Raw genomic sequence first — 27,423 nt, forward strand, 5'->3', positions numbered from 1 at the left:
GAGTCTGAGTTTTCATTCATCAGAACTTTTCAGACTTTTCTTCCAGCTTGTCAACCATGTCTTATAATTGGGATCCTCTCAGGGATACATCTTCCTGGAAGATTTTTATTTTATTTATTTCTTTAAATACATTTGATTTAATGTGATAAGTCAGGCTTCTGGTCTCCTCTCTTTTGGGCAAAGTGCTTTACCTTTATTAGGATCAAACCTCCCCTTGCTACCTGCAGCTGAAAATGTACTCATCTCTTCATGAATCTTTGCACTTTGGTTCTGTTCCCCGTGTGCCTGTTGCACCTCGAATGAGGAGCTACCAACAAATATAATCACAGCTGAATTTATACCAAGAAAATATCCTCTTCTCAACAAGGGCCATTAACAGATTTCAATTCTCATGAAGCAGCCCCAAAGGGAAGAGTCACGCAAAAGAGATCTATTTGAAGATGGGACTACTGTGTTAACACTTCCTAGACTATCATCATAGCCTCCTGCGTCAATTTTGCACATTTTATTTTTGTGGATGAAGCAGTTCCACAGCAAATCTGTGAGTGCTCTCCAATCAAATCATACCGAACACTTCATAGATAATACATTTATGAATCGTTTGTGATGCAAAAACTGATGGCAGCTGTAAAGATGTGCCCAACAGTTTGGATGCTCATCCAAGTTTTCAAATCGTGCACCTGCGAGACTGGCAGGAAATATTCTGACAACAGGTTTGTGTTATAATTCCAGTTGGTATCTGATTTGTTTGTCCCTACTATTTATGAAAATCCACTATTACAATAACATTGTGTTTAAATAACCTTATTCTCAAGCAATAGAGGCCTGCAAACAGAACAAGTCTGGGTAAATAGAGAGACAAGAAACCCAAAGGACAAGTCAGTCATCAATTGCTTCTTCTGGGTATAAAATGCTGATTCTTGTACCAAGTTAAGTGGTACAGTTTGATTGCCTATTTCCTCATGGCCCAACAACAGGTTTTGAGACATTGCAGATATCGGAGGCATCTAATCTAGTTTTAATTTTCTGCAATACACAGATGTGCAATAATCTGCCTCCGACATTAGGGTCTTATCCTGATCTCTTACAGTTAGCGATTGGATTAAGTTCTGAAGCACGAGGCTTCATAGCCCTTCCAAATTTTTTCTTAGCACTAATTATAACGGCTCTGGATGTTCTGGTTATCCATATAAAGGACCGTTCCGATTTTAATCTTGCTAAATTCTTGTGTTTTAGCCCTTTATCCAGACTCAAAATAAATAACGAGGCTTCTGCTGCTTCCCTCTGGAAATTATTCTGCCGTCCAATGACATTGTCTTGATTTTTTTTTTTTCTTCAAAATGCAGACAGTGTAACGGAAGCCTAGGTTTCTTCTCATGCACAGGCTGTGCTGCAATGCGAGTTTGGAAGACTTCTTCTTAAATTGTGTTTTATTTGTAGCTCTTTTTAATAAGCAAGTTTGAAACTTACCAGCTCCACCACCGACTTTTTTGTTTGACCATGGACAAGGCACTTAATCTCTATGTATCGGAGTTCTCCAACTGTAAAAATTTGGATACTAGCAATTCCCTACTTCACAGGCATGGTGTGAAGATGAATACAAAGGCTGTCAACTAATCGCAATTAGTGCCTGCAATTAACTGAAACCACAATTAACGTGTTAATTGCAATGGAGAGGCAGGCATCACCTGCCAAGGGACCTGACAGTGTCCGGCCAGGCGCAGTAACACAAGCCGCCACTGGAGGGCCAGAAGAGACAAGAAGAGGTTCTCATCCCGGCTCCGGTGGAGAGGTAGGGATCCTGACCCCTCCACACCATGCCCCATTGCCACTGGCTAGCCACTTGCTCCCAGAACCAATATCCTTTCTCTCCCCTCCTTCCCATGCCATACCACATTGTTCCCAGCTAGCCACTTGCTCCCGGGACCAACCCCCTGCCCCACTGCCTCCTGTCAGCCACCCATTCCAAGGACTGACAGCCCTTCCTCCCTTTGCCATACCCCATTGTTTCCAGCCAGCCACTTGCTCCCGGGACCGACCCCCCTGTGCCATGCCACATTGCCTCCAGCCAGCCACTTGCTCCCAAGACTGACAGCAGCCCCCTCCCCAGCATGCCCCATTGCCCCTGGCCAGCCACTCACTCTGGGGACTACCCCCACCCTCTTTGGCTCCATACCCCAATGCCTTCCAGCTGGCCCCTTGCTCCAGGGGGTAGCCCATAGAGAACAGGGGCCTGGCGAGCTCAGCCGCTTTGCACCAGCCTCTCCTCCCCACCACATGCGGAGTCCCGAAGGTAAAATCCACCCTCCCTTGCAAACAAGAGCTCACTCAGCTGAAGGGAACCCACCTAGCTCAGTAAAAGGAGTTTAATAGCACTGTTTAACAGTGCAATTAAAACCGCAATTAATTGCGATTAATTTTTTTAAATCACTTGGCAGCCCTAATAAATACTTTAAGAGAGTATGAATCACAGAATCATAGGATCACAGAATATCAGGGTTGGAAGGGACCTAAGGAGGTCATCTAGTTCAACCCCCTGCTCAAAGCAGGACCAATCCCCAACTAAATCATCCCAGCCAGGGCTTTGTCAAGCCTGACCTTAAAAACCTTTAAGGAAGGAGATTCCACCACCTCCCTAGGTAACGCATTCCAGTGTTTCACCACCCTCCTAGTGAAAAAGTTTTTCCTAATATCCAACCTAAACCTCCCCCACTGCAACTTGAGACCATTACTCCTTGTTCTGTCATCTGCTACCACTTAGAACAGTCTAGATCCATCCTCTTTGGAACCCCTTTCAGGTAGTTGAAAGCAGCTATCAAATCCCCCCTCATTCTTCTCTTCCGCAGACTAAACAATCCCAGTTCCCTCAGCCTCTCCTCATAAGTCATGTGTTCCAGTCCCCTAATCATTTTTGTTGCCCTCCGCTGAACGTTTTCCAATTTTTCCACATCCTTCTTGTAGTGTGGGGCCCAAAACTGGACAGAGTACTCCAGACGAGGCCTCACCAATGTCGACTAGAGGGGAACGATCACGTCCCTCAATCTGCTGATAATGCCCCTACTTATACATCCCAAAATGCCATGAATCACTCAGAAACCTTAGTACTTAGGTCATTAAAGCACCTAACTTGGAAAGAAAATGACACTAATCTGTACTATTCACCACATTAATGGGTGACCGTTTAGGAACACTTGGCATATCTGTTTAATTGCATAATGGCTGCAGTTCTATTGGTTGATACCAATTTAGTTGTATTTTTTCATAGTTTTTAACCCACCAGTTTCTGTCTCTTGAAAAGATACCCAACAACTGTTGCAATGCAGAAATAGTACACTTGGTCAGTTAAAACCTCAAAGAGTGACTTCAGAGAAATGGTTAACTTTCAATCAGAAAAACTGTGGCAGGTTTTATACAGGTATCTTTAAAACATTCATGCTAACCCTTATGAAAAGGTCTGTTTTTCTCTACTGCTGATTATTAAGAGCTAAGTTTCTGTATAGCAGTAATATGTTCGTAGGTTTATTATCTAACAGTATTTCATGCTGCTTGGATTGTAGGCCAAGAGCAAACAGATTTACTCACTAGATCATGTGAGGAACCCAGCCACAAAGTGCTGCTGTAGATTTGAATTTATGACATCATATTGCAAGAAACAATACATTTGGAATACTGCATAGCAGAGAATGCAAAATATCACCATACCAACCCTGTTGTGCAGAGCATATTGGTATTTCATTGCCAACCCTGGATTGGAAAAACCTAGGTAGATTATGGCCCCAATTAATGGGTTGCCAACTTTTTTAAAAACTGGCACAATCAGGATGCTTTCACTATGTTATTAACCAACTGTAGAATGAAACTAAATATTTCCCATGTCATACTGTTTAAATACGAATATGTAGTACTACAGTAAATGAAACAATGAATTCACACTACTGTAGCTCTTTTGGGTAATGTTGATTGCTAATTTGGCTCCTGATTTACTGAAGTCTGAGTATCACTGGTCTTAACCAAAGAGGAACCCACGGAACCACCTGTGGGAGGTGTCTACATGAAAGTATGCATTTTTCATGTTGAGAGCTGCGAACCACATGCCCTCTTCTAAGGAGGAAATTATTGATGCCGAAGAGATTATTTGGAATTTTAGCTTTTGGATGAGTATGTTTAGTCAACATAAATCGAGAAACTTGACCAGATAGCTTCCGTGAATAACTTCCAGTACCCATTTGTTGCTAGTTAGGGCCCTTCAGTTGCAGGCAAGTTGAGTAAGGCAGCCTCCAAAAGGAAACTCTTTGGCTGAAGATTAGACTGAGATGTGGTAGTGGATGTTGCCGGGGCTGTGTTCCTGGACCTATAAATCCTCTGTCTTTCACATGATCATTACTGATTATGTTGATAATAAAAGGGCTGAGGAGATGGTCTCACTCTCTACCTCTGTTTGTGATGTTTTGTCTTGGAGGCAGGGGGCGGGGGAAGATGTCCAGAGAGCAAAAAGTTGTCCTCAAACCTTTGAGGGAGTGTAGAGATTTTTCTGTCGTCTCGTGGATCAGACTGATCATATCAAAGGCTCGATCCTGGCTAGTACTCTGCAACTCATTAGGGAAACCTGAGGATTGTAACAAGAATTTCGCCTCATAACAATGGCTGTAGACATTCCTCTGGACTCCTGGGTGTGCAGCATCCACCAGGGCCTGGAAGGAAATTCTGGCCACCAATCTGCCCTTGTCAATGATGGCCTGGAAGTGGCTCTATCCTCTTCTGGGAGTTTGCCCTTAAAATCTAAAATCTTGGTATAACTGTTAAAATCATGTGCCTAAGAGACTCTCCCTTAATCTCATGGGAAGCCCTCTCTTTAGGCTGAGCAATCTTAGCCTCTGATCCTGAGCTCGTGTTTGGAGGGCAACTGCTTGCTTGCTTGATGCAGCTGATATATAGGGGGGCAGTCCCCGGCCCAGATCTGACTGGGATCATTGGCCTTCTCTATCAGGCGTTTCTTAAGTCTCAGTTCCCAACCGTCATGAGTTCTGGGGGGAAAGGAGTGGCAGATGCTGCACTTGGCTGAGATGTGAGCCTCATCTGGGCAGCAGAGGCAGCACTGATGTTCACCACTCACAGAAAAGCAGCAAACAGTTTTTGAATCTTGGAACCCTGGGCATAATCCCAGCCTTTCTGGGGGATGGGGGAATTCACCAGGATGGGGGGGAAAGGGCAAAACAACAATCTTAGAACACTATGCTACAATAATACTAAACCAAAACTATTTCAAAGATATTTACAGCAATGATGCAGTAAAAAAGGAGCTGAGGACACTGAAGATTCTGACTCATACCATGTGGCAGTAAGAAGGAATTGGGGAGGCGTCAGCCTGCACTGCCCTTTATGTCGATGGTTCAGCACATGTGGAGAGTTATGGGGCATATGCACGGACCAACAGACACTGCTTGCAAGAAAATTCCACTTTGAATTCACAATTTTAGTTAATTCAGATTAATTTTTCTGAGGGTCTGTGATGGGGCGTCCACCACACACTGGCCTATAAAGGGTTAATGGAGCCCTAGGAAGGCTGTGCAAAAAGCAGCCAATAGGAGAGGGGCTGCGAGGAGCAGCCAATAAAGGCTTGGCAGACCCATATAAAAAGGGCTGCAGGGCAGAGCCGCTTCAGTTGCTCCCTGGTGCTCAAGAATGGAGGACTGGCTGCTTTGAAGGAGAAGGAGAGATAGCACCTGGGACAGAGCAGTGCTGGGCAGGATCAGGGGAGTGAGAGCGAGCTTCTGGCCGGCTGATAGAGCCTACACACTGAGGCCCTGAGATAAGGCAGAGACGTGCGGAAGTGGCCCAAGGAAGTAGACTGAGAAGTTGGAAGGGACGCAGCAAGTGGCAGCCATCTATAGGGTCCCCTGGCTGGGACCTGGAGTAGTGGGTGGGCCCAGGTCCCCGGTCCCCAACCCCAGCTGCTGTGGAAGTGGTCATACAATTGGCTCCAGCTCCACTGAAGGAAGTGGCTGGACAACAGACTGCAGTTCCCCCGGAAGGGGGGAGCACAGAATGTGGCACACCCAGAGGTTGTCCTGTGGGTTATGTGGGTCCTGGGGCACAAGTGACGGCAGCAAGACACCACCAGAAGAAGGTGCACTGGTTAGCAGAGTTAACCCCCGGGACAGCCAGCAGGAAGCTCCACAGCGGTTAGTTGAACCCTGTCACAGTGCCCCTGTGTAGACAAGCCTGTAGGCTGCTAAATCACTTAGGCTTCCCAATGCTGAGTGGAGCAACACCTAAATACATTTAAAAATCTGTACTTACGTGACACATGAAATATGTAGCTAATTCAGAACTGAAAGTAGGTAATCAGAATCCCAGGTCCACGCTTTAATAAAAAGATCATCCTTACTCTTCTCACGTGTACTCTGTTATTGAGATGGAATCTTAAACAGGTTTATTCCCAACTCTTCATTTTAGTATTTATTTTTGTATTGTTACAATGCCTAAAAGCCCCAGTAACAGACCAGGACCCCATCATGCTAGGCACTGTACAAACACAGAACAAAAAGATGGTCCCTGCCCCAAACAGCTTACAAGCTAAATAACCCCGGTATTTGTATTGCAGTAGCACCTAAAGGTGCTACATAAACTCACAGGAAATCAGAGTAACAGCCGTGTTAGTCTGTATTCGCAAAAAGAAAAGGATGCATACCGTGGAAACTACAGCAGACTTTATATACACACAGAGAATATGAAACAATACCTCCTCCCACCCCACTGTCCTGCTGGTAATAGCTTATCTGAAGTGATCATCAGGTTGGGCCATTTCCAGCAAAAATCCAGGTTTTCTCACCCTCCACCCCCCACACAAATTCACTCTCCTGCTGGTGATAGCCCATCCAAAGTGACAACTCTTTACACAATGTGCATGATAATCAAGTTGGGCCATTTCCTGCACAAATCCAGGTTCTCTCACCCCCTCACCCCCCTCCCAAAAACCACACACAAACTCACTATCCTGCTGGCAATAGCTCATCCAAAGTGACCATTCTCCCTACAATGTGCATGATAATCAAGGTGGGCCATTTCCAGCACAAATCCAGGTTTTCTCACACACACCCCCCCACCCCCATACACACACAAACTCACTCTCCTGCTGGCAATAGCTCATCCAAAGTGACCATTCTCCCTACAGTGTGCATGATAATCAAGGTGGGCCATTTCCAGCACAAATCCAGGTTTTCTCACACACACCCCCACCCCCATACACACACAAACTCACTCTCCTGCTGATAATAGCTCATCCAAACTGACCACTCTCCAAGTTTAAATCCAAGTTAAACCAGAACATGGGGGGGGGGGGGGTAGGAAAAAACAAGAGGAAATAGGCTACCTTGCATAATGACTTAGCCACTCCCAGTCTCTATTTAAGCCTAAATTAATAGTATCCAATTTGCAAATGAATTCCAATTCAGCAGTTTCTCGGTTTCAGGTTGCAGGGCTGTCTGTAGGCAAGGACTGGCCTGTCTCCCAAGATTTGTGAGAGTGTTGGGTCATCCTTTAGGATAGGTTGTAGATCCTTAATAATGCGTTGGAGGGGTTTTAGTTGGGGGCTGAAGGTGACGGCTAGTGGCGTTCTGTTATTTTCTTTGTTAGGCCTGTCCTGTAGTAGGTAGCTTCTGGGAACTCTTCTGGCTCTATCAATCTGTTTCTTTACTTCTGCAGGTGGGTATTGTAGTTGTAAGAAAGCTTGACAGAGATCTTGTAGGTGTTTGTCTCTGTCTGAGGGGTTGGAGCAAATGCGGTTGTATCGCAGAGCTTGGCTGTAGACGATGGATCGTGTGGTGTGGTCAGGGTGAAAGCTGGAGGCATGCAGGTAGGAATAGCGATCAGTAGGTTTCCGGTATAGGGTGGTGTTCCTTGCCTACAGACAGCCCCGCAACCTGAAGCAAATACTCACCAACAACCACATACCACACAACAGAACCACTAACCCAGGAACTTATCCTTGCAACAAAGCCTGTTGCCAATTGTGCCCACATATCTATTCAGGGGACACCATCACAGGGCCTAATAACATCAGCCACACTATCAGAGGCTCATTCACCTGCACATCCACCAATGTGATATATGCCATCATGTGCCAGCAATGCCCCTCTGCCATGTACATTGGTCAAACTGGACAGTCTCTACGTAAAAGAATAAATGGACACAAATCAGATGTCAAGAATTATAACATTCATAAACCAGTCGGAGAACACTTCAATCTCTCTGGTCACGCAATCACAGACATGAAGGTCACTATCTTAAAACAAAAAAACTTCAAATCCAGACTCCAGCGAGAAACTGCTGAATTGGAATTCATTTGCAAATTGGATACTATTAATTTAGGCTTAAATAGAGACTGGGAGTGGCTAAGTCATTATGCAAGGTAGCCTATTTCCTCTTGTTTTTTCCTACCCCCCCCCCCGATGTTCTGGTTTAACTTGGATTTAAACTTGGAGAGTGGTCAGTTTGGATGAGCTATTACCAGCAGGAGAGTGAGTTTGTGTGTGTATGGGGGTGGGGGTGTGTGTGAGAAAACCTGGATTTGTGCTGGAAATGGCCCACCTTGATTATCATGCACATTGTAGGGAGAATGGTCACTTTGGATGAGCTATTGCCAGCAGGATAGTGAGTTTGTGTGTGTATGGGGGTGAGGGGGGGTGTGTGAGAAAACCTGGATTTGTGCTGGAAATGGCCCACCTTGATTATCATGCACATTGTAGGGAGAATGGTCACTTTGGATGAGCTATTGCCAGCAGGATAGTGAGTTTGTGTGTGGTTTTTGGGAGGGGGGTGAGGGGTGAGAGAACCTGGATTTGTGCAGGAAATGGCCCAACTTGATTATCATGCACATTGTGTAAAGAGTTGTCACTTTGGATGGGCTATCACCAGCAGGAGAGTGAATTTGTGTGGGGGGTGGAGGGTGAGAAAACCTGGATTTGTGCTGGAAATGGCCCAACCTGATGATCACTTTAGATAAGCTATTACCAGCAGGACAGTGGGGTGGGAGGAGGTATTGTTTCATATTCTCTGTGTGTATATAAAGTCTGCTGCAGTTTCCACGGTATGCATCCGATGAAGTGAGCTGTAGCTCACGAAAGCTCATGCTCAAATAAATTGGTTAGTCTCTAAGGTGCCACAAGTACTCCTTTTCTTCTCACAGGAAATGACGACCTGAAGAGCTCAATCTAAACGGAGGCAGGATGCAACAAATGAGTGTGAAAAATGAGAAGTGGGGAGAGAGTATTAGAATAATGAAGATCAGATAAGACTGGTACATAGGCTGGCTATTGCACGATGTGCAGTTCCCTGATCATTCCAAGCATCTCACTGTATGCATGTGTGTTTGCCCTTTTTATGTTAAAAGTAAAACCAGCTATTGCCAGCAGATACCCAACCAAACCATGTTTGATTGGCTGATTTCTTGTAGCAACAGTAGGGATTGAAGAGAGATTTGAAGGAGGGGAGGATATATTTGAAGGTAATATGGACCCTGGGAATACCTAGGATTCCAGAGTTCATTCTGTATTAATACCTATAGCATATTACTACGTATAGTACTGCACACATACTTTCTAAACTAATAGTTTATTACACAGTAGCAAAATTTTCTATAAATTGGTTTTATGGAGAACATCCCTACTCATTGACTGACCAGATTAACACTTAAATTCAGAAAAAAAACAACCCACTTTCACATGGTTTGATTTACAAGAGACTTTGTTAGAAAGACCCTGTGCTGAAAGCATCGTGTTCACCCTTTAGACACCATAGAAAACACATACTTAATCTCCTTGAGACAAACACTGCCCTTTGTTACAAGTGGATTTAAGGTTAGTAACTTTTAGGCCAAGTACTAGACAAGTTCTGTTATTTCACATTTGCAACACAGACTTCTAAAAATCTCTTTGACCCAATGATTAAGACCTACATAAGGGACTTGTGATTTTGGGTGTCTCAATATTTGACTGCCCAATTTGTGACACCTTGAAGAGACCTTGATTTTCAGAGGATGGATGCTCAAGCACTTTCTGAGGATCAGGCTCCTTTAAGATGTCTCAAATTGCACACCCAAAAACTAAGGCATCCAGAAATCATCAGTTACTTTTGAAAATTTAAGCCTAAATCTCTTTTTTTCTCCAAAACCACTGCTTTGTTTGCTTATAGTAACTAAGTTATCCGTGGATACAGTTTTGAAGAGTACTTATAAAGAGGACTTTGGCCTGAATACATTTTCCCTGATTAAATATCTATCATAAGTTCCAGGCAACATTAAACACAATTTGTATTCAACTTTTTGATTATGTTCATTCTCAATATTTTGAGTTTGGCAAACTCTCCTGTCATAACATAGCCACCTGAGGGAATACAACATTTCAGATACTGAGTCAGAATTTGGCTTGGAGGGGTAATTAGTCTTTGTTACCTCTCAAATCACAAACAGAGCGGAAATAAATGTATGGCATCAACCCTAACTCCTACAACTTACGGTGAAGTCTTGGTCACTTTTCAGCTCTGAAGTAAAAAAACGCTAGGTTAGGCTATAGCATATGATACATAACATGTGAAACACTGAAAGCATCATTCCTAGAGATACAAACACTGCCTGTATACCCCCTCAGCTCTTGACTACCAACATTATATTGAGGTAGCATATATCTCCCACAGTACGATGTTGCAGAGGTGAAAGCCAGGTTAAAGACAAGTGCAAGACTTAGAAGGGGGAGCTTTACAGCGAGGTGGAGATGACAAAACAACTTTAGTGATGCTCATGCAATCCAGTAAAGGAAGTGAGGTAGAAACACATGCAGTACCTTGTGATCTCAGAGTCAGGGAGCAGGCCTATGTGGTAGTGGGGATAGGGAGCTGTAAGAAGGAAGCTTTTGTCACACTCGACAGGGGAATAGTGCCTAGGAGAAGGTGCTTTATCACACAGTTTGTTCACAGTGCTGTAAACAGGTTCAGGAGGCCTGGTGGTACAGAGACAAGAGTAAAAAATTAGATGTGTAGTAATGTGCAAGAACATACAGATTATGCAACGATCCGAATGTAAAAGCATGCAACAAAAACCTATCAAATTTTCAGCAGAACTTTTGGACAGTACAATGTGCTGTTAAGTCAGAAATTAGAACTTGATTAAACAGTGTCATTGCATACAAGACTGTTGTATAGAAGGATGAAGGTAATATACTTGTACCATAAAATTGTCTCATTTTCTGTGGCTCTGACTGAAAGGGCCACGTCCTACCTTCTGAAGCTCACTGATGTATTTTCCCAATGGATCTGTTCTTTATACATATCAAAAAACAACACACACACACACAACTTTCTGTCCCCCATCAGTAAAGTGTTGCATCCATACCCACTATGGTAGAAGAAAGTATGTGGGCCCAAGTCTATTATTCAGCAAAATATACTTATCTTCTTTTCCTTAAATTTACAGATGAATCACAATTTTTGACTGAAAACACCACACCCATGGACTTCAGAAGGTGAGAGCTTCCAGATGGAACTATGGTCAACATGTGTCAACACAGGTCACCTTTGACACATACAGACACACACATCATAATGTGCTGTTAAGCAAGGTATACAGTTATTGTGATGACCTATGTGTACTGTATTCAGACTCAATAACAGTGTGGCTTGAACTGTCAAAACCACTAAATTAATGACAACATCCTTTGAAGCTAGTATGTCATCAAGAGCCTGATCCTGCAACTACGAAGTCTCAGAACAGTGATGAAATTTACTATGTACATGCTACAACCATGTAGGCACAGGGTATGAAGGTTGCCCAGAGGGACAGCTGTCCTAGTGGAAGCATTCACACTTGGGGGAAGGCAACACTTCCGCTGCTCCTATGGAACATCTGCCAGTCAAGGTTCCACTGGAGCTTGCCAGCAAAGGACTCTCAGAAAATGCACGGATTCAGTGCATCCACGCGTGCCTTGGCTCTTCTCCCTGCTCCACTTTGTGGGCTCCACTAGTCAGCTATTGGCCTGCTGACAGAATGGTGATTGCAGGAGGCTTGTATACTAAACCCAGACTCTGAGAATACAACAAACTGCTCAGTGCTTTTATCCCAGGTTCTGCCAGCAGACCCACTGTATGAAACATTAATACCTGACCTATACAGAGTAAAGTATGGGAGCCCTAAAACTGAATAGTGAAACTTTTTAAAGAAACCTCTTGAAGTCATCAACAAACGCTGCAGACTCAAAAACTTGCTAATGAAGTTTCCAGTTCTTCTTGTAAAACCATGAAGCACTTACAGCATGATTCTTTTGCCATTATTTTGCATAGGTACCAGAATCTCAGGATAGCAGTGTATGCTCTGTTATAAAATCCCATTTGCAGAGCTCTCTACATCATAGTTATATCACTCGCAAAATCTTGGCAATTTACACAGAACAGAATTCCACTTTCCCCTTGGTTTTCAGGGGATTGCTATTTTCTTATTACAAATATTTGGTTTACTCAATATGAAAAATTACTTTCTAAACAAATCCGCATTTGAGTTGAGTACTCTTATGCCAAGTTTAGCCCAATGAAAAATTTACAATGGTAATTTAAAATGGAAGGAGATAAAATACTTAAACAGCAAATTTGGCAGTTATGAAAATTATCAAACATTTAGTCTATCCCAGTGTTTCTCAAACTTTTGTACTGGCGACTCCTTTCACACAGCAAACCTATGAGTGCGACCCCCCCTTATAAATTAAAACCCCTTTTTTTCTATTTAACACTATTATAAACGCTGGAGATCATGCAGGGTTAAAGTGTCAGGTGGAGGCTGACAGCTTGCGACCCCCCCATGTAATAACCTTGTGACGATCCCCAGTTCGAGAATCCCTGTTCTATCTCTTTGGAAACGTTCTTAAGGAAACAAAGGGTTTTTATGCTCTATATGTTTCACAAAAAGTTTTCTGGGTGGGTATTTTAATTCACCTACTACATTAATTACTGTACTGTCTGAAATAGTAATAATCCAGAGATAGCACATCTGATATTTTGGTGTCATTTTAGATCATCATACAGCCTTCCATTCCTTCAAAACTGATTTTTTTTGCAGGGCAATATATTCTAAAAAAGCACAAATATCCAATTCATACAGTGTGTAATACTGATTATGAAGGGATTGTGCTTCTGGAAGAGAAAGGTGACACGGAACCAGAGTTCCCTGTGACTTAAAACACCAACATAGTCATGATCAAGTTGGTGACTGAATAAAACAACTGAGAACTTGTAAATTCTCATCTTCACTTCAAGTAATAGATGAAGCAGGAGTGCTACTGTTTCGGGACACCTGACTGGAATATATATGTATAGCATTAATGATTTATTTCCAGAAATAACTTTATGCCTGACCTTCCAGCCAGAGATAAGTTTAAATGTAACATGCAAAAGAAACAAACATACACAAGTCTTGTGAATACATTGTAATAATCTAATTACACTGAAATCATAGAAGTAGGTGACCATCACTTCTTTTTTTGGGTCAAACATCATGCCATGCAGACAAGGAGGAGAGGTGTGGTGAATGCTATGTTACTCGATAGTAGCAAACCATTACAGTAAAGCACAGTGAAGATAAACATTCAGTGCAAGTCCATCTACCTAAACACATAAATTACACTCATCACCAGATATGTGAACGAACACAGTCACTCCCATACAGCCCTATAGAAATGAGTCCCATCTTGTAAACCAAGCAATTTAAAATGTTAGTATTCTTCACTCTGACAAAGTCTCCTAAGTCTCACTGGACTGGCAGCATAGCAGAAAACTGGAATTTGCTTTAATGAACATTTTCAAATAAATGTAACACTATTAAAAATGCTCAGTTCACAGCACTGGAATATTAAGTCCTTTATTTACAGGTTTAACACAAACAGTGACACTGAGTAGGCCCACAATATTCCACTAATAATCCTGACTTGGAGACACAAGTTTTACGGGCAGAAGGGGAGTTCCGTTTCCTTGCCCCTTCAATTCTTGTCCACCCTACTGAGCATAAATCAGGACATCAGTTAATTCACTGTGATGTCCTCTATTAACTGACCTGAGACTATCATAACCACCATCGAATGGTAGAGCCTTGTAGTTACAGGAACCTAGGTTGAACTGGTTATCTAGATCCCATGGTATCATTCAGACTTGTCATTTTTGAACATTAATAACATTACAATTGCATAACTCGGCCCTAGCTGCATGATATTTGCTTTGAAAGGACTAGTGCAAGAACTTAGAAGAAAAGTCATACTAATGGGTCAGGGTTCTGAATGTGCCAGTCTAGACTTATATTTACACCAACATATCCCAAGTAAATAAAAATTAAGGGTTAAAAACAGAACATTAAACTTAGGATAAATTAGGGGTCTATAATGCAAATTAGATACATTAAAATATGTCACTGTGCAGATAAACAAGCACATGAGGACATCGTAATGCAGGGGTACTCAACAGGTGGATCACAGGCCAAATCTGAACCACCAGGTGCTTTTGAACAGTCCCCAAAATCTTTTTATTTATTTTTATCATTATTGTTATTATTTTTTTATTATTTTCTCTGGAGTCTGGACCTTGATTATAACTTGACCAAGAAATTTGGATCTTGACAAAAAATAACTGATTACCCCTGTCCTGATGTCGTCTTCTTCTAGACCAGTAGCTCTCAAACTTTTTATATTATGAACCATTTCCCGTGACAGACATCCTCTTATCTTATCTCCTGATCCAACATCTTTCCTGTGACACTTATAATATGAAGAAAAAAGTAATATTAGGAGAATTAAGGAGACTACTTACACCTACACTGAATGGTTCTTCTAACACAGGTAAGCATTTGTTAGCTTCCCTAGCCCCTAGTACTATTTCACAAGGGTTAATCAGTCACTGTTAATTTAACGTTGTAGACCTCTCTTCTCCAATCCTATGACAGGGAGACAGACTGTCATCTGTTGTAGGATGCAGGTAAGGGAACATACAATAAGATGGCTTTTTAGAACTGGTTTGCAATGTGCCACTCTGTAAAATAAAGTCAAGGAAGTTTAACTGTTCTTCCAGAATAAAAAAAAATAGAGAGGCAGATTGAAAACAAAGACTTATGAAGCATTTTCATAAAATGAGTTTAAGTATGTGCCGTGATTTATTCAAAAGTATTAGCAAAACATACAAGATGGATGTACACTTGATCGTGATTAACACAAATACAACACAATTTTTATACTACTGAATAAATAAACTACATGAGGAAAGCAAAAACCAAACATTATGAGATACATTTTCATCAAAGATTTACAACCTATCCTGAAAAATGATCCCTCACTCTCACAGATCTTAGGAGACAGACCAGTCCTCGCTTACATACAGCCCCCCAACCTGAAGCAAATACTCTCCAGCGACCACACACCAAAAACACTAACCCAGAAACCTATCCTTGCAATAAAGCCTGATGCCAACTCTGTCCACATATTTATTCAAGTGACACCATCATGGGACCTAATCACATTAGCCCCGCCATCAGTGGCTCGTTCACCTGCACATCTACCAATGTGATATATGCCATCATGTGCCAGCAATGCCCCTCTGCCATGTACATTGGCCAAACCGGACAATCTCTATGCAAAAGAATAAATGGACACAAATCTGACATCAGGAATCATAACATTCAAAAACCGGTAGGAGAACGCTTCAACCTCTCTGGCTACTCAGTAAAAGATTTAAGGGTTGCAATTTTGCAACAGAAAAGCTTCAAAAACAGACTCCAACGAGAAACTGCTGAGCTTGAATTAATATGCAAACTAGATACCATTAACTTGGGTTTGAACAGAGACTGGGAGTGGCTCAGTCTTACACATGTGGAATCTATTTCCACATGTTAAGTATCCTCACACCTTCTTGTCAGCTGTCTAAATGGGCCATCTTGATTATCACTGCAAAAGTTTTTTTTCTCCTGCTGGTAATAGCTCATCTTAATTAATTAGCCTCTTACAGTTTGTATGGCAACTTCCACCTTCTCTGTATGTATTGTGGCAAAATACCTTGTTCGCCTCAGTAGGCTCAGTCCTTTTTAGCTTTGGAGACTCAGGTTTGGGGCAAGGCAAATCATTATAGGTGGCACAGGGTCCTGCTACTCCTCTCCTCAGTCAGTCCCTTGTGCTTGTTTTCCTTTCCTTCTGGGGAGCAAGTGCAGCCTCCCTACTGGGAAGGTCTGGTGTCTTGCTGCAAACAGCCTACTGGCAACTTCCCTGCTCCTCTCACTCCCTCACTCTCCCCCTCGTACCACCCAGGGGAGGGTTTAAAAAGGTCCCAAGTAGTTGGAGTCAGCTGCACCTAATTGGTTCCCTAGCAACCCCTTTTCCAGCTGAACTTTATTGCCCCATGGTTCTCTCTCCTCAGTGGATAGGGAGGGGCCTTTTAATCCCCTGGGACTAATTACTACCCCCCTTTTGTAGTTGTTTGTCCTGGGTTTACCACATATTCCTCCCCTCCTCCCCCCCGCCCAACACTATGGGGCTGGGCTACTTGGGTCGGCAAACAGTGCACTCTCGACAGGCCATCCGCATTGCCATGTTGGATTCCAGACCTACGTTGTACTCTGAAGTGGAAGGGTTGAAGCGACAGGAACCATCTCGTCACTCTGGCATTTTTGTCTTTATTTTGGTGCATCCACTGCAGAGGGGCATGGTCCGTGACAAGGATAAACCTCTGTCCAGTAGATAGTAGCGGAGGCTTTCTACGGCCCATTTTACCGCCAGGCATTCTTTTTCGACAACGGCGTATTTCCGTTCCCTAGGCAGTAGCTTCCTACTGAGGAAGAGGACAGGGTGTTCGTCATCCCCGACCATTTGTGAAAGTACTGCCCCCAACCCTACATCAGAGGTGTCGGTTTGTAGGATAAACTCCTTCCCCGAGTCTGGGGCCACAAGTATGGGGTCAGTGCAGAGGGCTGTCTGTAGATCTGAAAAAGCATCTTCAGCCGCGGTCATCCATCTTACTGTGTCTGGGCCCCGAGCTTTCGTTAGGTCCGTTAATGGGCATGCCCTGGTGGCAAAGTAGGGAATGAACTGTCTATAGTACCCCACTAGTCCCAGGAATGCCCTGACCTGTTTTTTTCAGAGTGGTCGGGGCCACTTCTGCATAGCTTCTAACTTGTTGAGTTGGGGCCTCCCCACGCCCCTCCCCACTATATACCCGAGGTATTTGGCTTCAGCCAGCCCGAGCGAACAGTTGGAGGGGTTTGCCATCAGCCCTGCCTTCCTCAGAGTATCCAGCACTGCCTCCACCTTCTCCAAGTGTGTCTCCCAGTTGGGGCTATATATGATAACGTTGTCGAGATAGACTGCTGCGTACTTGCCATGTGGTCGCAACAGTTTTTCCATGAGCCTTTGGAAAGTAGCGGGCGCCCCATGCAATCCAAATGGGAGGACAGTGTACTGATATAGTCCCTCTGGAGTTGCAAAGGCCGTCTTCTCTTTGTCGGCCTTGGCCAGGGGGATCTGCCAACAGCCTTTGGTCAGGTCAAGGGTAGACATAAACCGTGCTTTTCCCAATCTGTCAATTAGCTCATCTATCCGGGGTATAGGGTACACATCAAACTGGGACACCTCATTCAGCTTTCGGAAGTCATTGCAGAACCTCACGCTGCCATCCGGCTTAGGCACTAAAACCACTGGACTTGACCATTGGCTCTGAGATTCTTCAATGACTCCTAAAGGCCAGCATTTTCCTGACCTCTGTCCTGATCTCCTCTCTTTTGGCCTCCAGGAATCGGTATGGCTTGACGTTCACCTTCACTCCAGGCTCTGTGAGGATGTGATGGTGAACCTCAGTAGTCCTGCCTGGCTTTTCTGAGAACACATCCTGGTTGCATTTAATCAGGCTGATCACTTCAGATCATTGCTCTGGAGTCAACTCCAGGGATATTCCCACTTGGTCGGGTTGGTTGCTTTTAGGGGATGATGCCCCTAGTGCAACCACATGTGCTTCTCTATCCTGACGTGGTTTCAGCAGGTTTATATGGTAGATCTGTTCCAGCTTCCAGCGACCCGGCTGTCGGACCTTATAGTCGACTTCTCCTATGGCTTCTATTAATCTCATATGGCCCCTGCCACCTGGCCAAGAGCTTGCTCTCTGCTGTGGGTATGAGCATCATTACCCGGTCTCCCACCTGGAACTTCCACGTCATTGCTTGGCGATTGTAGTATGTCCGTTGGGCCCCTTGGGCCTTCTCAATCTTATCTTCGAAAACTCATGGCGATCAGGGGAAGTCCCAGACGACTGGAAAAAGGCTCATGTAGTGCCCATCTTTAAAAAAGGGAAGAAGGAGGATCCTGGGAACTACAGGCCAGTCAGCCTCACCTCAATCCCCGGAAAAATCATGGAGCAGGTCCTCAAGGAATCAATCCTGAAGCACTTACATGAGAGGAAAGTGATCAGGAACAGTCAGCATGGATTCACCAAGGGAAGGTCATGCCTGACTAATCTAAGTGCTTTCTATGATGAGATTACTGGTTCTGTGGATGAAGGGAAAGCAGTGGATGTATTGTTTCTTGACTTTAGCAAAGCTTTTGACACGGTTTCCCACAGTATTCTTGTCAGCCAGTTAAAGAAGAATGGGCTGGATGGATGCACTACAAGATGGGTAGAAAGTTGGCTAGATTGTCGGGCTCAATGGGTAGTGATCAATGGCTCCATGTCTAGATGGCAGCCGGTATCAAGTGGAGTGCCCCAAGGGTCAGTCCTGGGGCCGGTTTTGATCAATATCTTCATAAATGATCTGGAGGATGGTGTGGATTGCACTCTCAGCAAATTTGCAGATGATACTAAACTAGGAGGAGTGGTAGATACGGTGGCAGGTAGGGATAGGATACAGAGGGACCCAGACAAATTGGAGGATTGGGCCAAAACAAATCTGATGAGGTTCAACAAGGATAAGTGCAGGGTCCTGCACTTAGGATGGAAGAATCCAATGCACTGCTACAGACTAGAGACAGAATGGCTAGGCAGCAGTTCTGCGGAAAAGGACCTAGGGGTGACAGTGGACGAGAAGCTGGATATGAGTCAGCAGTGTGCCCTTGTTGCCAAGAAGGCCAATGGCATTTTGGGATGTATAAGTAGGGGCATAGCCAGCAGATCGAGGGACATGATCATTCCCCTCTATTCGACATTGGTGAGGCCTCATCTGGAGTACTGTGTCCAGTTTTGGGCCCCACACTACAAGAAGGATGTGGAAAAATTGGAGAGAGTCCAGCGAAGGGCAACAGAGATGATTAGGGGTCTGGAACACATGACTTATGAGGAGAGGCTGAGGGAACTGGGTTTGTTTAGTCTGCAGAAGAGAAGAATGAGGAGGGATTTGATAGCTGCTTTCAACTACCTGAGAGGTGGTTCCAAAGAGGATGGTTCTAGACTATTCTCAGGACAAGGAGTAATGGTCTCAAGTTGCAGTGCGCGAGGTTTAGGTTGGATATTAGGAAAAACTTTTTCACTCGGAGGGTGGTGAAACACTGGAATGCGTTACCTAGGGAGGTGGTAGAATCTCCTTCCTTAGAAGTTTTTAAGGTCAGGCTTGACAAAGCCCTGGCTTGGATGATTTAATTGGGGATTGGTCCTGCTTTGAGCAGGGCGTTGAACTAAATGACCTCCTGAGGTCCTTTCCAACCCTGATATTCTATGATTCTATGATTCTCCAGGTGTTTGCGCACAAGAGGGGCAGCTTGGGCTATCCTGTCTTTCATTTGCAATACATGTTCAACGATGTTTCTCCGTGTTCGGCTGTTCTTCCCAGCCCTCTTTGGCCATGTCCAATATGCCCCTGGGTTGGCGACCATATAACAGCTCGAATGGGGAGAATCCAGTGGAAGCTTGGGGAACCTTGTTAGGATATAGATATTCAGGCCTGTCTGTAAAGGCCTATACTCTAAGAATTTAGGTGTATTCCTATCACTTGGCTAGTTAGAGGTATAAAAGAAAGAATCAAAATCACTGTCTGCCAGTGTAAGGGCCTTCTCTTACTGTGACAGTCTGAGGCCCTGTTCTTAGGCTAAGGCCTTTGGCTAAGCGACAGAGGCAGCCATAAGCTGGGAAGTGAATGGTCACATCCTCACATTCCAAACTAGTCACATTGAAATAAGGTGCTATTGGGCTGTTAGGGATTTAATCCTGTCCTTATAGTGCCTATCACCTCCAGAGAAAGGGAAGTGCCTAGAAGCTGTAAAAGGAAATTGAGGTTGATAGTTTTCTGTCTGGTAAGAACTCACTTATCAATAGACACAGCTGGGAAACTCTTATGTCTTTACAGATGTAGTTGTGAAATCCTCACTTCTGTATTGTTTTGTCATTATAGTTCCCACTTTGCTATTGTTTATTGGCATGGTCTCTGTCTGGTTCTGTGATTGCTTCTGTCTGCTGCATAATTAATTTTGCTGGGTGTAAACTAATTAAGGTGGTGGGATATAATTGGTTAGCTAATCCATGTTAGGATTGGTTAGTTAAATTTTAGTAGAATGATTGGTTAAGGTATAGCTAAGAATATTACTATATAAATTAGGGGCAAACAGGAAGTAAGTTGGGATTCGAAAATAAGGAAAAAAGGAACTTGTATTTAAGCTTGCTGGAAGTTCACCCCAATAAACATCGAATTGTTTGCACCTTCGGACTTCGGGTATTGTTGCTCTCTGTTCATGCGAGAAGGACCAGGGAAGTGAGTGGGTGAAGGAATAAGCCCCCTAACAAACCTCCCGTACAGCAAACAGCAAGTAAGGCAGCAGGGTGTCCAGTCTTTCCCATCGCGACTAGCCACTTTCCGTAGCATGTTCTTCAATGTTCTATTGAAGCATTCAACAAGACCATCAGTCTGGGGATGATAGACTGATGTCCTGAGGGTCCGTATATGGAGCATTGTACATAGGTCCTTCATTAACTTAGACACAAAAAGGGGGTCCCTTGGTCCGTCAGGATCTCTTTAGGTATCCCTACTCTGGAAAAAATCTGGACTAATTCTTTGGCTATGGTCTTGGACATGGTGTTCCGTGGGGGTAAGGCCTCGGGATATTGGGTGGCATAATCTAGTACTACCAGAATGTACTGATGACCCTGGGCTGACTTCTCCAGTGGCCCTACTAGATCCATAGCTATTCGCTCGAATGGGATTTCAATAATTGGTAGAGGTACCAAAGGGGCCCTTAGGTGTGGTCTGGGCCCATGTAACTGACATTCTGGACAGGAGGTACAATATCGCTGGACAGCCGCATAAATGCCGGGCCAAAAAAACCTCTGCAGAATCCGATCAAGGGTCTTATCTACCCCTAGATGGCCCCCAAACAGATGGCTGTGAGCTAGATCCATCACACCCCTCTTATGTTTCTGCGGGACCAAGAGTTGTTCTACGACTTGCTCTTGGGACCTGGACTACTCTGTATAGCAGATCACCCTTAATCACATAATATGGCCCTTGACTCATCCCTCCACGGGGACCCCGTTTACCTCAACTACTTCTTTACAAATATTGCTGTGTATTGGCTCATTGGCCTGATCCTGACCAAAATTCCCGAGTGAGGTCCCCATTTGTCCAAACTCAGGGGGATCTACCTCTGTCTCCCCCTCGGGGAAAACCCCCGGGGAATAAGGCCGGCTATTGGGTTGTTGATCTCCTGCCCCGCCCCGCTGTCCGTTGAGCCACCTCTTTCCCCTACAAGCGTAGATTTCTGGTACTGGGTCAAGATCCTCGTTCCCCTCCTTTTATCCGCCCTCCGTTCCCTCCGAGTCTTCCGGGGCTTTCCCGGCGGGGAGAACAAATCCTGGCCAAATTCATGGAAGGCCGGGGGGGAGGGAAGGTTATCTATCTGGGCCACCACCGGGGTCCCGGGTTCATTATTTTCTTCCACCTTCTCCCCAGGGAGCAGGCTATCAAACCCCGGGAAGTCTCGTCCGATAAGGACTGGGTAGGGGAGTTTCAGAACTACTCCCACAGTCACCTTAGTGGGGTTTCCAAGAACTTCTGTTTTTACAGGGATGGTCGGGTAATAACTGACATCCCCATGCACACAGGATATTCCTGAGCATTTGGCCCAGGATAGTTGGTCCTGCCCGACCAGCTTTCCCGAGACCAGCATGATTGCACTTCCCGAGTCTACTAACGCGGTGGTCTCTATACCATTCATCTTAACGGGTCCAGCGTATCTATGAGGGACCATCGCAACCCCTACTAGACTTATTAGAACACAAGGTCCCCCTTTATCTCCCAGTTCACATTGCATGGGCTCTTCTAGATTTGGGCATTGGGCAGCGATATGCCCCAATTTGCCACATGCATAACATCGGTACCCTGCTCGGGCAGCCCCCGATTTTTCAGGCTACTGGGCTTTATCCCCTGAGCCTCTCCCCCCCCCGTCCTCAAGTCTCCCCGGGACCTCTGGCTGCTCTTCAGCTTCCTTCCTCCCCTCCATAGTCTGGCCTGGTGCTAGGGCAAACCGGGGCTTTGGCGCAGAGACTTGTCTCCGATTCTGGCGCCTTCCTTCCCCGGTGGATCCGTGAAAGTTCTTGGGCTGCTAGGTGTCTCTCTATGAGGGCAACTAGTTCATCATAGGAGGAGGGATCGTTTTGGCGGACCCACCCCCGTATGTCCGGCAGCAACCTCCTCATGTACCTGTCCAACACGAGGATTTCCACCATCTTCTCCGGCCCATGGATCTCAGGTCGGAGCCACTTCCGGGCAAGTTGGATTAAATCAAATAGCTGGGACCTCGGTGGTTTGCTGTCCCAGAATTTCCACTCATGGAAGTGCTGGGCCCGTATGGCTGACATCACACCTGACCTTCCCAGGAATTCCACCTTCAGCTGAGAGTAATCCATAGCTGTCCCTGTGGTTATGTCGAAATAGGCCTTCTGGGGCTCCCCACACAGAAATGGAGCCAGGATACCTGCCCACTGGTCTTGGGGCCAGGCCTCCCGCAGTGCCATCCTCTCGAAGGCAAGGAGATATGGTTTGGTTTGTCTCCTGTTGGACGCGTACTGACTCTTGCTGGGCAAGCATCTGCACCCTGGTAGCCTCTTGTTGGGCAGCAGTGGCCTGTACCAATGCCTTCACTACATCCTCCATTTTTTTGTGTGTGTGATTCACCCTGCCCTGAGATGGCTTGCCACAGAGCCTTACTCACTCACCACATCCCACTTCTCACACCATGTGTGGCAAAATACCTTGTTCGCCTCAGTAGGCTCAGTCCTTTTTAGCTTTGGAGACTCAGGTTTGGGGCAAGGCGAATCCTTATAGGTGGCACAGGGTCCTGCTACTCCTCTCCTTAGTCAGTCCCTTGTGCTTGTTTTCCTTCCCTTCTGGGGAGCGAGTGCAGCCTCCCTACTGGGAAGGTCTAGTGTCTTGCTGCAAACAGCCTACTGGCAACTTCCCTGCTCCTCTCACTCCCTCACTCTCCCCCTCCTACCACCCAGGGGAGGGTTCAAAAAGGTCCCAAGTAGTTGGAGTCAGCTGCACCTAATTGGTTCCCTAGCAACCCCTTTTCCAGCTGAACTTTATTGCCCCATGGTTCTCTCTCCTCAGTGGATAGGGTGGGGCCTTTTAATCCCCTGGGACTAATTACTACCCTCCTTTTGTAGCTGTTTGTCCTGGGTTTACCACAGCATATATATCTTCTTACTATATGTTTCATTCTGTGCTTCCAATGAAGTGGGCTGTAGCCCACGAAAGCTTATGGTCTAATAAATTTGTTAGTCTCTAAGGTGCCACAGGTACTCCTGTTCTTTTTGCAGATACCGACTAACTCGGCTGCTACCCAAACCTTTTGCTCTCAGTGTGGACAGAACTGCCATTTATGTTAAGGAGAGGTTACTCACTTTGTGTATTAATTGGGGTTCTTTGAGGTGTATTTCCCTGTGGGTGCTCCACTTCAGGTGCTCCTGCATTCTGCACCTTTGATCAAAGTATTTTGGTAGTGGTGCCTGTTGGGTCTGCACGTGCCCTCCACACATCCTTGTGCCCTGCACCAAGACTATATGGGGCTGTGTGGGTGAACTGCCCTCAGTTCCGTCTCCATCAAAGTTCTGCAAGGCAGACTGAAGTAAAGTGGAAGGAGGACAGTGGAGCACCCTGAGCGGGACACATCTTGAAGAACTCCAGTTACTGCACAAGGTGAGTAACTGCTCCTTCTTTGAAATGTGTCCCTGTGGGTGCTTCACTTCAGGTAACTCCCAAGTAGTATCCCCCTAAGGGAGCGGGAGGTTTGGAACAGAGTCCAAAGCAGAAAAGAGAATTGCATTGCCTACAGCAGCATCTGATCTAGCCACAGGCACCAATGCATAATGACTGGAAAACTTATGAACAGAGGACCAAGTTGCTACTCTCAAGATGTCTGCAATTGGTACATCTTTCAGTGAGGCTATAGAAGTAGATACTGATTTTTTGGAATGTGCTATCACCCTGGAAGGGGGTTGAACAAGAGTTCAGTTGTAACAGTTCCTAATATATCTGGAGATCCACTTTGATAACCTCTGTTTTGAAACAGCTGAACACTTGTTTCTGTCTACAAAAGATTCAAATAGCCTAGGAGATCTTTTAAATGGTTTGGTCCTCTCTAGATAAAGGGCTAATGTCCTCCTGGCAATTAGGGTATGAAATATGGCTTCTTTAGTAGTTGGGTGTGGTTTTGAGGGGGAAAATGGAAGATAAATGGTTTGATTAATAAGAAATTCTGAGGACGACTTAGGTAAAAATCTTGGATTGATCCGTAGTGATACTTTCTCTCTGGTGAATACTGCAAATGGGGGGGGGGGTCAGCCATTAAAATCCCCACTTCTCCAACCCTTTGTGCAGAAGTGATAGCTACAGGGAAGGCTGTCTTCATAGATAAATCTAATAAAGAAAACGTAGCTAGTAGCTCAAAAGGAATTCAGGACTAAGTTGAGGTCCCAGCTAGGAATGGGATCTCTGATTTTGGGGCAGAGATTCGAAAAACCTCTTAGAAATCTTGTTGTAGTTGAGTAAGCAAAGAGTGAAAAATCCATTCTGGCTGTGTGAAAAGCTGTTATTGCTGCTAAGTATATCCTAATGCAATTCACAGAAAGACCCAATGTTTTCAGTTCCAACAGGTAATCCAATATCCTGGGAAGAAGAGAGTGAGTCAGCTAAATCTGATGACTGTTGCACCAAAGATAATAGCTTTTCTATTTCTGGAGGTAAGTATTTCTTGTGGAGTCTTTTCTACCATCTAATAAGATGTGTTGTACCTCTCCTGAATAGGATACCTCGACTCCCGAGAACCCACCAAGAAACCATGCTTGAAGTCTCAGAATCTGCGGGCTGGGGTGAAGTGTTTGACCAGCATCCTGAGTCATTAGGCGAGGAATGAATAGAAACTCGCATGGAGGGTGAAAAGTGAGTCTGATTAGATAGAGATACCAAACTTGTCTTGGCCATGTTGACACAATCAATATGACCCTGTTCCGATCTTGTTTGATCTTGTTGAGAACCTTTAACATTAACGGCATCTGAAAGTTTGAAGAGATGTATATGTCAAGTCTTTAAAGAGCTTGCAATCTTCAAAGGGGAGGTCTTCGGAGGTACTCTGGACCTTTCTTGGGATGCCCAACAGCTTCAGCCAAGAAGCTCTCCTCATGACCACTGTAGTGGATATAGACCATGCTGCTATATCTGCAACGTCCAAGGAGGCCTGGAGCAATGTGCAATGGCTTTATGTACATCACAATGTTCATCTAGTAAGTGCTCAATAAACACATTTAATTTGTTGTAATTCAGATAGTGGTATTTTGCCATGAGCATGATTTGCTATTCTGAACCAAAAAGTGTGGTTGAAGAATAAGGTTGGGGACCAAAAACATCTAGTCTGTTGGGGTCCTTACTTTCCAGGGTGGACTTTGAGCTATTTTGTCTGTCTCGTTCATGAATGGCCTCCACTACTAGGAAATTATGGAAAGTGTTACTGTAATTGAAATAGCTATGTACAATTGTTATTGGTAATTTAGCATAATGGCAGACATAATTAAACTAACTCGCTTTCTTGAAATTTTCAGACCTAAATCTTGATGTTATATAACGCTATTTAAGAATTAAAAAATAGCTGCTTTAATATTGTTACTATTTTTACTGAATTCAATGTTGTGCTCGTAAGAGCCCTTTAAACAGAAGATGGTAAATGTTTGGGAGTGTGGTAGCTCAGAGAACTGTCTGGAGGAAGTTTATGTAGTGCAACAAGAACACCTCACACATACTCACCTCTCCCCTCACCCTCACCCTCACCCCACCCCCGTAAGATCTTATGAAGGATATCAAGATGCAAATATCTCATAACAAGAGCAAATGCATTGAGCTATCATATCAACTAAAGCAGGGCTCTATTTACAGAATCTCAACCCCTCTGTGAATGTTTTACATATCTCTTTGAGCTGCCATGGTCCCCATACCAATCCATTTGATACTCCACTAACAATGCCTCCACACTCTGAACAACAGCCATTATTGAGAATTATAGCACCAGAAGGAAAATATAACCCTTAATGCAGCTCTACTCTGGAAAATGACTATGGTAAATTGGCACCTTCTTGTTCAACATATTGGCTCAACAAGATTGAGTTTTCAAAGTAATATCTGTTTACTTTAGTGACAAACTTTCTTTATATTTTTACTTTTACTCCACTCAGCAGATCTGAGGAGCCAACTAAGCTGACAAGGGGTTATAGTGGTAGGATTCTTCATTCTTGTACAGGAGCAACAGAATTGTTTATCAAACTGAACCAACTACACCTGCACAAATTCACCTAAAACAGTCTGCCTGCACTGGTGTCACTGAAGGCATAATTTGGAATGTGAATCTTTATGACGTGTGAGATTAAAAAGAATTCATTTTAGCTCTTAAAACGCATTGAGTTTGCAGGCTTACAGACAGGAAATACCACATTCAGTCTGACAGAAAATAAACATGCCACCCTACAATGCTATTTGCACAGTCATTTTTCTGAATAGAAATGCACTTTGATTATGATGGAGTCTCCTGTCCATGTTGACATAAAAGATTCAGCAAACAAACACATATATGCAAGAACTGCAAACACTGATACATGTGGGACAGACGAGATTACCCATCAACATCACAGGCTGCTGTATCCTTGCTTTTGTCATGTTCACAGATTTCACATAAGGTGCTAATGACTTGCTTCAAAGTGGTTCTTGATGACATGACAAATCTGCCATCATCTTGCTTCCCAGTTGGTGACGTCAACTGGACATGCTTTCACATTTGAGACTTCAGTGTGTCTTTATATCATTTGTACTGGCCACCATGAGAAAAAAAGCTTTACTTTAGCTCACCATAAAATATGGCCTTGGGTATTCTCGAGTGGGCGATGCTCATGAGATGCTCAGAT

At 44.4% G+C, this 27,423-nt stretch overlaps 1 protein-coding gene across 12 annotated transcripts in view; it reads right to left on the minus strand.

Annotated features, from left to right (window-relative positions):
• Positions 1 to 27,423, minus strand: part of DLG2 (discs large MAGUK scaffold protein 2) — a 1,468,504-nt gene that overhangs the window by 310,435 nt on the left and 1,130,646 nt on the right. For 10 of the 12 annotated variants that reach the window (XM_073336088.2, XM_073336097.2, XM_073336081.2 and 7 more), the window contains one exon: positions 10,839 to 10,994. The exons of the other annotated variants lie outside the window; for them this stretch is intronic. In XM_073336088.2, the coding sequence (XP_073192189.1) occupies positions 10,839 to 10,994 (156 nt within the window). The remainder of the gene's footprint in view (positions 1 to 10,838; positions 10,995 to 27,423) is intronic. 12 annotated transcript variants of the gene reach the window in all.

Source organism: Lepidochelys kempii, chromosome 1 (genome assembly GCF_965140285.1).
Source record: "Lepidochelys kempii isolate rLepKem1 chromosome 1, rLepKem1.hap1, whole genome shotgun sequence".
Classification (NCBI taxonomy): domain Eukaryota; kingdom Metazoa; phylum Chordata; order Testudines; family Cheloniidae; genus Lepidochelys; species Lepidochelys kempii.